The sequence below is a fragment of the Vombatus ursinus genome, unplaced genomic scaffold, assembly GCF_900497805.2.
Source record: "Vombatus ursinus unplaced genomic scaffold, bare-nosed wombat genome assembly UNPS02014802.1, whole genome shotgun sequence".
NCBI lineage: Eukaryota > Metazoa > Chordata > Mammalia > Diprotodontia > Vombatidae > Vombatus > Vombatus ursinus.
In genome coordinates, this window is record NW_020954580.1 from 30,198,829 (window position 1) to 30,212,354 (window position 13,526).

General features: G+C 37.3%; 1 protein-coding gene across 1 annotated transcript in view; it reads left to right on the forward strand.

The window, feature by feature from the left end:
• VWA8 (von Willebrand factor A domain containing 8) overlaps window positions 1-13,526 on the forward strand; it is a 399,466-nt gene that overhangs the window by 18,207 nt on the left and 367,733 nt on the right. The window contains exon 2 of the mRNA XM_027873608.1: window positions 12,618-12,695. Within this exon, the coding sequence (XP_027729409.1) occupies window positions 12,618-12,695 (78 nt within the window). The remainder of the gene's footprint in view (window positions 1-12,617; window positions 12,696-13,526) is intronic.

Genomic DNA, 13,526 nt, shown 5'->3' on the forward strand with positions numbered 1-13,526 from the left:
CTTAAGCTATTGGTCTCTTTAGGATCATTAAGCAGTATTTTAAAATGTGCATCCTTTTTTTTCCTTCTATTTTTAATATAATTTTTATGTTCTTTTAATAAATATTTTCAGTTCCAAATTCTCTCCCTTCTTCTACCCCTCCTCTACCCATTGAAAAGGCAAGATATACTCTACCCATTATACTTGTGAAGTCAGGCAAAACATTTCCATGTTAGCTATGTTGCCCTCCCCCCCAAAAAACTAAGAAAAATAAAGTTTAAAAAGCATGCTTCAATCTGTACCCAGAGTTTGTCAGTTCTCTCTCTGGAAGTGGATAAAATTTTTCATCATGAGGCCTTTAGAATTGTTATGGATCATTGTATAGAGCAGAGTAGCTATTATAGTTGATTAGCATTACAGTATTGCTTTTACTGTGTGTACAATGTTCTTCTGGCTCTTCTTACTTCACTTGGCATCAGTTTATGTAAGTCCTCCCAGGTTTTTCTAAAACCATCCTGCTCATCATTTCTTATAGTACAATAGTATTTGATTACAATCCTATACTACAACTTGTTCAGCCATGCAGTTGATGGACAATTCCAATATCCAATTCTTTCCCACCACAGAAAGAACTGCTATAAATGTTTTTGTATATATGGGTCCTTTTCCTTTTTCTTTGATATCTTTGGGATATAGACCTAGAAGCAGTATTGCTGGATCAAAGGGTATGCACAATCCTTTAATGTAGAAACTGCTAAATCTTGTGTTATTCTGACTGTGACTCCATGATTCTTGAATTGTTTCTTTCAGGCTGCTTGCAGTATTTCCTCCTTGACCTTGTAGCTGGAGTTTTCATTTTTGAATCTCTTTCAGGTAGTGATCAGTGGATTCTTTCAATTTTTATTTTACCTTTTGGTTCTAGAATGTCAGGGTAGTTTCCTTGATAATTTCTTGAAAGATGATGTCCGGGCTCTTTTTTTGATAGTGGCTTTCAGGTAGTCCAATAATTCTTAAATGAGCTCTCCTCGATCTCTTTTCCAGGTCAGTTGTTTTTCCAGTGAGATATTTCACATTTTCTTTTATTTTTTCATTCTTTTGATTTTGGTTTATTGCTTCTTGATGCCTCATGGAGTCAGTTGCCCAATTCTAATTTTTAAGGAATTATTTTCTTCATTGAGCTTTTGTACCTCCTTTTCCACTTGACCAAATCTGAGTTTTAAGTTCTTCTCTTCATTGAATTTTTGTGCCTCATTTACCATTTGGCCTATTCTGTTTTTTAAGGTATTATTTTCTTCATTTTTTTTTTGTGCTTCCTTTACCAAGTTGTTGACTCTTTTTTTGTGATTTTCTTGCATCATTCTCATTTCTTTTCCCCATTTTCCTCTACCTTTCTTACTTGATTTTAAAAATTCTTTTGAGCTCTTCTATAGCCTAAGTTCATATAACAGTTCATATTTTTCTTTGAGACCTTAGGTAGTAGTTTTGACTTTGTTTTCTTCTTCTGAGTTTGTGTTTTGATCTTTCTTGTCACCATAGTAACTTTCTGTGGTTAGGATCTTTTTTTGTTGTTGTTGTTTACTCATTTTTCCAGCCTATTTTCTTGACTTTTAACTTTATATTAAAGTTGGGTTCTGCTCCTGGGGTGGAGGGGGCACTGTTCCAAACTTCAGGGGTTTTTTTTTGTAACTGCTTTCAGAGCCTGTTTTGGAGGTCTGTAAGCTTTCAATTTTAAAGTTGTATGATTTAGGGAGAGGTCTGTTTACTACTCTCCTGGTCTTTGCTCTGGTCTGTGAGCAACCACAAGCACTCTTTTCTGCCTGGAAACGTGACCAGATTCCCTGCTCCCTTGCAGCTGCAAGCTCTGGTGTGCTAGTGTTGCTCTTTTCCCTGGAAGTGTGACCCAGGACTGGGACCTGGATCTGAGTATGGGTAATGCAACAGAATCCTGTGACCAGTGCCAGCAAAGGGACCCCTTTAATTTTCTTCTGACTAGGTGTCCAGCCTCTTTACTGTCTGTGTGGTGAGAACTTTGGAAGCAGTCTTGGCTGCCTCTGATTCAGTCACCCCCAGGGCCTGCTGCTGGTTTGCTGGGGCTCTGCCTGTGCTAGTATAACCTGAGCTTCACTCTCTTCCTGGTTTGGTAGACCCTTCCTGCCAACCTTCTAAATTGTCTTGGGTTGGAAAATTGTTACACCTGTTCCTTTTATGGGTTCTGCCACTCTAGAAGTTGGTTTGAGGTACCATTTAAAGTTGTTTGGAGGGAAATTTGGGAGAGCACAGGCAAGTCCCTGGCTTTTCTCCATCATCTTGGCTCTTTCCCCTTGGTCATCATTTATACTATTTTAGCACTTCTTAGAGGAGGAAACAGATTAAAATGTAATTGGGAAATATTTAACAAAATAAGTTAAAATACTAAAGAACATAGATAATGCTAATACTTAGTTTTCTACACCAGTGTGCAGCTCATAGGCATCCATATGTACTGTTTAATGACCCCTGTTTCTATGAGTGGGACACTGCTCTTCTAGAGCATAAATAACCAAACAATATTTAAGACACCAGAAAACTCTTTGTAATTAATTTCTTATACTTAAATCCACCTAGTAAAATGGAAAGAGTACTGCAGTCAGAATCAGCAGGCCTAGACTTGAACCCTAACTTTGTTATGTCCTATTTGTGTTACATTAGACAAGTCAGTTATCCTGTCTAGGTCTCACATTGCTCGTCAGTAAAATAACCAGAAAGTGGACTAGATAATATTTAAGGTTCTTTTCAGTCCTAAATCCAATGATTATTCCCACTTTCCCTTGATTTTTCTGTATAGAGAATAGTGAATTTTTTTATTTTATTTTTTTTGGTGAAGTAATTGGGGTTAAGTGACTTGCTCAGGATCATACAGCTAGTAAGTGTTATGTGTCTGAGGCTAGATTTGAACTCAAGTCCTCCTGACTTCAAGGCCGTTGCTCTATCCACTGTGCCACCTAGCTGCCCCTAATTTTTTTTTCTTTAAACTAATAATCACATAGACTAGGGATTCTTAAGCCTTTTTTATGTCTCAGATCTCTTAGGCAGTCTGGAGAAGCCATAAAGCCTTTCTCAGAGTAATGTTTTTAAATGCCTACAATAAAATTTATAGGATTGCAAAGGAAACCAGTTATATTGAGATGTAATTAATCTAAATATTTTTAAAATAAGTTCATAGATGCAGGTTAAGAATTCCTGCAATAAGGGGCAGAGCCAAGATGGTGGAGTAAAATCAGGGACTTGCTTGAGCACTCCCCCAAACCTCTCCAAATGCCTGTAAAAATGACTCTAAACAAATTCTAGGGCAGCAGAACCCACAAAAAAGACAGAGTGAAATGAATTTCCAGCCCAAGACAACCTGCATGGTCGCTGAGAAAGGTCTACTACACAGGGTTGGGAGAAGAGCATGGTTCAGTGTGGGCCATGCTGATAAAGACGGGGCCCCAGCAAACCTGGAGCAGACCTCAGGGGACTGAATCATGGGCAGCTGTGGTGGTTTCCAGACTTATCAACCCACAAATGCCAAAAACAACTTAGAAGGTCAGTGGGAAAGATCTGTCAGACCTGGGTAAGAGAGGAGCGTGGTCCAGCACCAGCTCTGGCAAATCCCCAGGGCGGTGGAGGCTGTAAATGCTTCCAGAGCTCTCAGCCCACAGATGGTGGGGGGATTGAGTAACTGATCAAAGGGGGATTACAGGGATCTCTTTGCTGGAGCTGAGGCAGGATTCTGTTGCTTTGCCCATGCTTGGATCTGGGTCGTAATCTGGGGTGGCAGTCCCTGGGTGAGGAGGAGCACTGGTGTGGCAGAGCTTGTGCCGGCAGTGGAGAGTGAATCCTCCTCACAGTTCCAAGACAGAAAAGAGTGCTTGTGGTCACTCACAGAGCAGAGCACAGGCCAGGAAAGGAGTAAACACCTCTCCTTTGATCATACCATCTTGGAAGAACTGAAAATTTACAGGTCCCTAGAAATATCTCTGAAAACAGCTGCACAAAACTCCTGAAGCTTGGGACAGTACACCTTCTACTCTGGAAGCAGAGCCCTACCTTAACAAAGAGTGTAAAAGTCAAGTAATTGGCTGGGAACGTGAACAAACAGCAGGAAAAAAAAACTTACACTGTGCAATTTTACTTTGATGACAGAGAAGATCAAAACATACAACCAGAAGAAGACAATAAAGTCAAAGCTCCTACATCCAAAGCCTCCAAGAAAAATATGAATTGGTCTTAGGCCATGGAAGATCTCAAAAAGGATTTTGAAAAAGCAAGTGAGAGAAGTAGAGGAGAAATTAGGAAGAGAAATGAGAGAGATGCAAGAAAATCATGAAAAAGAAGTCAACAACTTGCTAAAGGAGAACCCAAAAAATACTGAAGAAAATAAGACCTTAAAAAATAGCCTAACCCAAATGACAAAAGAGGTCCAAAAAGTCAATGAGGAGAACAATGCCTTGAAAAGCAAAATTGGCCAAATGGAAAAGGAAGTGCAAAAGCTCACTGAAAAAAATACTTCCTTAAAAATTAGAATGGAGCAAATGGAAGCTAATGATTCTATGAGAAAAAACAAAATTATAAAACAAAGCCAAAAGAATAAAAAAATAGAAGACAGTGTGACATATCTCATTGGAAAAACAACTGACCTGGAAATAAATCCAGGAGAGATAATTTAAAAATTATTGGACTAACTGAAAGCCGTGATTAAAAAAAAAAAAGAGCCTAGATGTCATCTTCCAAGAAATTATAAAGAAAAACTGCCCTGATATTCTAGAACCAGAGGGTAAAATAGAACTCGAAAGAATCCACTGATTACTTCCTGAAAAAGATCCCAAAAGGAAAACTCCTAGGAATATTATAGCCAAAATTTCAGAGTTCCCAGGTCAAGGAAAAAATATTGCAAGCAACCAGAAAGAAATTTCAAGTATTGTGGAAACACAATCAAGATAACACAAAATCTAGCATTTTCTACATTAAGAGATAAGAGGGGCTTGGAATATGATATTCTGGAGGTCAAAGGAGCTAGGATTAAAAACCAAGAATCACCTACCCAGCAAAACTGAGTATAATGCTTCAGGGGAAAGAAATAGATATTCAGTGAAATAGAGGACTTTCAAGCATTCTTTTTATTTAATTAATTTATTTTGATTTATCAACAATAACTTTCATATGCTTTTGAGTTTAAAATTTTTCTCCCCCTTCCTCCCCACCACCTTCCCCAAGGTGGCGCACAATCTGATACAGGCTATACATATACATTCCTATTAAACATATTTTCAGATTAGTGATGTTGTAAGTAAGAATTAGAACGAATAGGAGGAACCACCAGAAAGAGGAAACAAAACTCAACAGAAGAAAAAATAATAGCAAATAGTATGCTCCCATCTGCATTCAAACTCCATAGTTCTTTCTTTGGATGTGGATAGCGTTTTCTATCATGAGGCCTTTGGAGATGTCTTGGATCCTTGTATTGCTGGGGAGGGTTAAGTTTATCAATATTAGTCATTGCACAGCGTGGCTGTTATTGTGTACAATGTGCTCTTGGTTTTGCTCATTTCACTCAGCATCAGACCATATGAATCTTTCCAGGTTTTTCTGAAATCAGCCAGTTCATCATTTCTCATAGCACAATAGTATTCCATTACATACATATATCACAACTTGTTCAGCCATTCCCCGATTGATGGGCATCCTCTCAATTTCCAATTCTTTTCCACCACAAAAACAGCTGCTATGAATATTTTTGTATATGTGGGTCCTTTTCCCATTTGTATGATCTCTCTGGGATATAGCCCTAGAAGTGCTATTGCTCGGTCAAAGGGTGTGCACATTTTTATAGCCCTTTGGGCATAGTTCCAAATTGCTCTCTAAAATGGTTGGATCATTTCACAACTCCACCAACAATGCATTAGTGTCCCAGTTTTCCCCACATGTTCTCCAACATTTATCATTTTCTTGTTTTGTCATCTTAGCCAATCTGGTAGGTGTGATGTGGTACCTCAGAGTTGTTTGGATTTGCATTTCTCTAATCAATAGTGATTTAGAGCATTTTTTCATATGACTATAGATGGCTTTAATTTCTTCATCTGAGAACTGCCTGTTCATATCATTTGATCATTTATCAATTGGGGAATGACTTGTATTTTGATAAATTTCAGATAAGCACCCACACTTTGAAAAAAACTGCTGGGAAAACTGGGAAAGAGTATGGCAGAAACTAGTTGTTGATCAAAATCTCACACCATATACCAAAATAAAGTCAAAATGGGTTCATGATTGAGATATAAAGGCTGATACTGTTAGCAGATTGGGAGAGCAAGGAATAGTTTACCTATCAGATTTATGGAAAACAGAAGAGTTCATGACCAAACAGGAGATAGAGAACATTACAAAAAGCAAAATGGATAACTTTGATTACATTAAATTGAAAAGTTTTTGCACTCAGTTTTGCAGCTGAGATTGCAACTGAGAGAAGATCAGAGCTGAATAGAAAAATTGACTTTCAAATACAAGACTCAAGAGAAGCATGAAAAGGTAAACAGGAAAGACAAATTATAACTCAGATCTTTCTCAGTATTAGGGTAGTTGGAGGGAATATATATAGATGGAGGGCATAGGGTGAGTTGAATATGAAGGGATGATATCTAAAAAAGAAAATTAAGGGGTGAAAGATGAATATATTGGGAGGAGAAAGGCAGAGGTAGAATGGGGTAAATTATCTCATAAAAGAGGCAAGAAAAAGCTTTTACAGTGGAGGGGAAGAAGGGGGAAGTGAGAGGGAATGAGTGAATCTTACTCTCATCAGATTTGGCTTAAGGAGGGAATAACATACACCCAATTGGGTGTGGAAATCTGTTTTACCCTACAGGAAAGTAGGAGGGAAAGGGATAAAAGAGGGAGGGATGATAAAAGGGAGGGTAGATTTGGGGAGGGGGTAATCAGAAGCAAACACTTTTGAGGAGGGACAGGGACAAAGGAGAGACTAAAATAAATGGGGGGTGGGAAAGGATAGAGGGAAATATAGTTAGTCTTTTACAACATGACTGTTATGGAAGTCTTTTGCATGACTGCACATGTATAGCCTATGTTGAATTGCTTGTTTTCTCAATGACAGTTGGTGGGGAGGGAGGAGAGTTGAGAATTTGGAACTCAAAGTGTTAGAAACCAATGTTAGAAATTGTTTCAGCATGTAGCTGGGAAATAGGATACACAGGCAATGGGGTATAGAAATCTATCTTACCCTACAGGAAAATAGAAGGGGAAGGGGATAAGGGAAAGGGGGGGTGGTAATAGAAGGGAGAACAGATTGGGTGAGGGGGAATCAGAATGCAGGCCGTCATGGTGTTGGAGAAGAGGAAGGATGGGGAGAAAATTTGGAACTCAAAATCTTGTGAGGGGCATCTAAGTGGTATAAAAAGCACTGGCCCTGGAGTCAGGAGGACCTGAGTTCAAATCCAGCCTCAGATACTTAACACTTACTGACTGTGTGACCCTGGGTAAGTCATTAACCCTAATTGCCTCATCAAAAAAAAAAAAAAGGAAGAAAAATCTTGTGGAAGTGAATGTTGAAAACTAAAAATAAATAAGTAAATTGGGGGGAAAAAAAAAACTCCTGTAACCTAGTATAGTAAACAATTTTCCCCCTTGAGTTGTATAGTATAATCTACTTAAAATATAAAAGGAGTTGAGTGGTTTACTGGCCTGAGGGTATGAATTAGTCAGAACATTTAGTAGTTTGGCACCATGGGCAGGTCATTTACTATATCTGTAAAATGGAGCTGATGATACCTGTAGCTTGTATTTTGTAACCTTTCTGTGAGCTTCAAATGAGGTAATATATATGAAGAGCTTTGAAAACATTAAAGTGGTGTATAAATGCCAGTTGTGATTATTTCTGCCACTAATTTCTATAGCCGTGTTCAGGAGTTAGATTTTTGCGTTTCTCATTTTGTAGAAGGAAGCAATATTTTCTTTGTGATAATATGGTAAAGATTCAAGAGTGAATTTGAAGAGCTTTAAATTCCTTGAATAAAAGATTATCTCTTAGCGTTATCCTGGTACGTTCTTGGAGGAACCAAGAATGTTTTTTATCTTGATCATTCACAGTTTCATAGTATGTTCTTCTGTGGTTTAGAAAGCTCATGATTTAAAAAAAAATCCTCTGCTGGTATGCAAATATTGATGTTTTTCTGCCCAGAAAGGAAAAAAAATTCAGGATTTTTTTGTCCCCCCCCAACACTTCTTTTATTTTTGGTGGTGGTCTCCTGTTAATAAAAACTGTAGCATGGTGTTTTCATAACTGTTCTATGGAAACATGTTGTTCTATGTATTGTGAATGGGAATTCTTCTAGAAAATATCTATAATAGAAATACTCTATCTCATGTTCAATTTTCAGTAATTTTTTGGCATAAAATATACTTAATTTTCTTTATTTTGTTCCAAAAATTTCCCAGTTTCCCTTTTATCTCTGGGATTTCTTAGATCTTTCAGACTAGTGCTCCTCAAAGTGGGGGCAGTACATCTCCATGGGCCAGTGGCATGATCCCAAGGAGACCAGCATATTATCCATTGGAAGGGTTGGAAGATGGTTCTCATTCAGCTCTCACCATGGACTTGTCTTCGACACAGCTACACCATCTCTACCCATCATTGCTCAACGTTCCCCAGCCTACCTACCCCCTTCCACTGTTGTCCTACCATGGCTGCTGGGTGTTGGGCCCTCAGGGAGGTTATAACCTGACCTCAGCCTAGCCATCTCCAACAGGCAAAATTTCTCACTCTTCTCAGTGGTCTCCATGCCTTCTCCTCCAGATCACCTCATGGTTGCTGTAGGCAAGACGGGCTCTGCCCTGGGGGTAGTGGCTGGTGAGTAAGAGCTCTGCACCCTTGGTTTTCTTTTTAATGAGAAAGAGTGAGCTGCACAGGATAAGCAGGCATGAATGAGTGTTGATCTTGAACAGAGGTTTCATTGCCTTGTCTTTTTCTTTGAACCTACCCCCTTTTGAGCTTTCCTGTTTTTATACGGGGTACCACCATTATTCCAGTTACTTAGATTGATAATCTTGGTGCCATCCTCTGCTCAGCATTCTTCTTCACTTCGTGTGTCCAACTAGTTGACAGATCCTTTCTTCTCTGTCTTAACTATCTTTCATTAATCTGTCCCTTTCTTTCTACTCCCACCACAGTTACCCTAGTTCATGCTCTCTCCACCTCTTGCCTCAGCTTCCTGCTTCAAGTGTCTCCCCATTCCAAAATAGTCTTCACACATTTGACAAATGTTAAAGTGCAGGTATGACTAATCATTTCCTTGTTCAGTAAATTCCATTGGCTTTCTATTGACTCTAGGATCAAATATTATTTCACCTTTACCTTGTTTTTTAGTTTCTGTTTTTGTGTAAATTTTACAATATAAATAATTGTTAGGCCAATATTTCATATATGTGCTTTATAAATAAGTAAAATATACATATATTGAGATGGTATGTCCTCAAATTTTTACTGATAGGGATATGTAATTAAAAAAAGTTTGGAACTCAATGCCCTACATTGCCATTTATGGAATCTTTTAATGTAGTTCCAATCCCAAAGTGTTTGGTGACCTTATTGACTTGGTAATGGCTTACTTTCCTTGTTCAATTTAACGACAAACTTTGTTTAATACCTGCTTTGTGTAAGTCATAGTATTAGGGCTAGGGATACAGAGGTGAATAAAATGATACGGCTTTTTCCCTGAAGAAGTTTACAACCTAATAATTTTTAGTTAGTGTTTAGAATAACTAGAGCTGGGTAGGTTTTTTTGACTTCTTTCGTTGTTAATTGAAGACTGCTCTGAGTAGTTGTGCTGGACTGGAGAGAAACAGGCTGTATCCTCTAAAAGCTTTCCGTTGAAGACAGATGCCTATGCATGATTGATTGTAGACACATAAGGAATAGTCAGAACAAAAGAAAACTAGTAAACCAACACAAAGAGTGTAACATGAGTATGTCATGTCAGACAGAAGTGGACTTTAAAGTTGGGATAATGTTCAAGGTACTTAATTACCTTAGCTACATTTAGATAGTTCTGTATTGCTTTGCTCCAGTGACAAAGAAGTTTTTGCTTTCCTTACAGAATTCAGCAAACATTTATGCATTGAAATTCAAAAATTTTACATGTAACTAGTTACTAAACAGTTAGTCATTTGTACTGGTGTTTAATGTTGTTTCTGATAGAGCTAGGGACTTGACCTGTTACTTCATTGCTATAAAGAGCTCCCTGAAGTGGAAACTGTTTACCAGTACAGGTTGAAACTTTCTCTACGGTAAATAGTCTTAAAGAGTTGTGTATGGTAGTCTGTGTCAAACTCAAATAGAAAAAAAGACATGGCAGCTAGGTGGCACAGTAGATAGAGCACTGGCCCTGGAGTCAGGAGGACTGAGTTCAAATCCGGCCTGAGACACTTGGCATTTACTAGCAGTGTGACCCTGGGAAAGTCACTTAACCCCAATTGCCTTGCAAAAAAGAAAAGCAAAGAAAGAAAAAAGGCTGCAAATCTGTATATAATGATCCTCATAGGGCACATCTTGACTTAGTTTTAAAATGTAATGTTATCTAGGTTCTGTTGTATTTTTCTGTTTTGTTAATATTTCCTAATTAATCTGTCAGATTACATTTAAAATTTTTTTATTTAAAAATTAAATTAAAATTTAAAAATGTTTCCCAATTATATTTGCATATATACCTAGGAAATAATTTAATAAAATACTATAGAATATAGATAATGTTAATATATAGTTTTTTAAGTCAATATGTGGCCTGCAAGAATCCTATGGTTTAGTGGCCTGTTTCTAGTTCAGTTTGATACTACTAGTGTAGAGTATACTTTCCCAGGGTCACATGATTAGTATGTGTTGGAAACAGGACCCGCTTATGTTTCCAATAGAACATTTAATTTTAAAACTCACATAGCAGGGGCACAGACCCTGCTTTCAGAGAGTTTAAAGTCTAATGGGTAGGACACAAGGACAAGTATAACAGGGATATGAGAGTATGTGAGATGAGTATAGAGGAAAGAGGTCCAAGCAAAGTGCTTTTGAGAAATTTGAGAAGGGAAAAAACACAGAAGTCTTAGACTTGCATTCTCCACTTAGTTGCTTAGTTTGTGCAGGTCCCATCTAATGATGTCAGTCATGCCATGTTAACCTAGTTTCACTCCTGGGAGGTAATGTCTGAGGAGGCTGCTCAGATTTTCAGGTTCATTTTTAGGTATTTTTTTCTGAGAGGAGGCGAGAGTAATTTGTTCCCTTGTAACAAAGGAAAAACCAGTTAAGCAAAAGCAAGTAATCATGTTTTATAAAATATGTAACATTCCAAACCCATAATACCTTACTTCTCTAATGAAAGGTACATTTCATCATTTCTTCTCCGGAGCCAAGATTGGTCATTACAGCTACATAGTTTTCAGTTTTGTTTTACTGTCTTTTTAAAATTTTGTTGTGGTCGTGTCTGTTGTTCTTATGGATTTACATCACTCTATAATTTTGTACAAGTGATTCTGAATTCCTCTTACTCTTCATTTCTTCTGGCATAATAATATTCTGTAACATTCATGTGCCATAATTTGTTTAACTTTCTTTGGGGTATTCTTGGACAATTCCTTTAGGATGTGAGCCTTAAGTCGGTCTCCTGACAGTATATTTCTGGAAGCATGGATTATTATCATACCAGTTTTACAGTTGGAGAAACAGTAAGCTTCTAAAGTAAGACAATATGTATAAAGCACTTATCACAGTGCCTTGAACATGGTAGACATTTAATAAATGCTTGTTCCCTTCTTTTCCTTCTCCATTAAGGGTCATGGAAGATTTGAAATGCTACTGAAATAAAGGCACAGTGAAGAGTACTTCATATAAATGATGTGAATATCTTGAATGTTATACAGAGTGTGCCCTTCTTTCTCAGACAGAGTTCAATACATTTGTTTTGGTTCTAGGTCCATTTTTCAGCATTCAGTGAAAAAAGCAAAAAGTAATGTGATTTTACAGGACAGTGACTACCTGTAGTGAGGTGAGACCCAGATTAGGGCCCCCGAGGGTATATTAGGTAGGGAAGGAGGCAGGACAGGCTTGAGACGTGGTAGCTAAAAATGATGAATGCCAAGGTGGGTCCCTAAGGTTTTTGTGATAGTAAAACAGAGAAATATTTAGAACTATCAATAGACATATGTAGAACTATCAAATACATTTTTGAAGTTTTGGGTAAAATTTTGTTGTTGTTGTGAGGCACCATGGTGACCTGCTGCTAGTAATTTCCCAAGCCCTGATTTATTTGGTAGTGTCCTATAAATAATACAAACTGGTTTATTTCTTTTTAAACAGAGACATATTTATTTTATTGTATTTCAGTGTCATTTAATTTAACTGGGAGTTAATCTAAACACCCCAGTACCTCATTCCTCTATTATATAGCTTAAACTGCAGTAGGAAGCTTGCCCCAACGCCTCTCTACGTACAAGTGCTGAGGCTTTGGGGCAAGACATTGACTGATGCGTGACCCATTTGTGCATTCCTCTCTTTAGGTCAAAAACATTACTGAAATATTTTAGCCCCTTTTTCCTGCAGTTGATTTTATTTACTTTGTTTTTAGGTGATACAATTCATATCGGAGATGTGTCATATAAACTGAAAACTCCCAAGAATCCGGAACTTGTACCAAAGAACTACAGTAAGAAACATTAATTTTCCATAACAGTTACTAATGCATGGTGGTTGTTTATTTACATCTTAGTAGTAAGCAAAGTTTATCCTTCTGTTGTTATGAAGGGACGGCGTTAAATTCAATGGCGTCCAAGCCTTCTACCTTTTAAAAATTCTTTGGGGGAGAGGGGAAGGAAGGAGGAGAAAATTAAAAACTCAAAATCTTACAAAAGTGAATGTTGAAAGCTAAAATTAAATAAATCAATATGAAAAAATTCTTTGAATAGTAGCATATTTTGCAAAAGTTAATATAGCTGTAAAAGTACATTTGAAATATGCTGGTCTAGTGTTCCAGGAAAAAAAAATCTTTTAATTCAGGTACAATTACCTTGAATGCTTCAGGTCCTTAACAATTGAATAAGAATAAGAAAATCTAATGTATGTGAAGCGCTTTGAAAATAAAGTGCTACATAAATGTCAGGTATCATTGTTATTATTGATGATAACTAATTTCTAGACTGTATGTTGTTTATGACGATTAGAATACTAACCATTTACAGTTACCTTCGACTTTGGTGGGAAGGATAAAAATCAAATGATCTTTTTGCCTTTTGTATAGAATTTTTTAATAGATGCATTTTATTTTGGCATAGCAGATAAACTCGGATACACAAACAATTTCCAAAGTATATTCAGTTAACTACAAATAGTTAAGTAAGGAAACATAAAAAAGTGTTTGTAACTGGTTGAACATGCCTCCTTACACTTTTCGTAGTTTGATTTTGTTAAATGAAAGGAAGGGTGGGTGCTTTAATCTTAAAAAATAAGTACCTCTTTTCCATTTTAGTAGCTGTGAGTT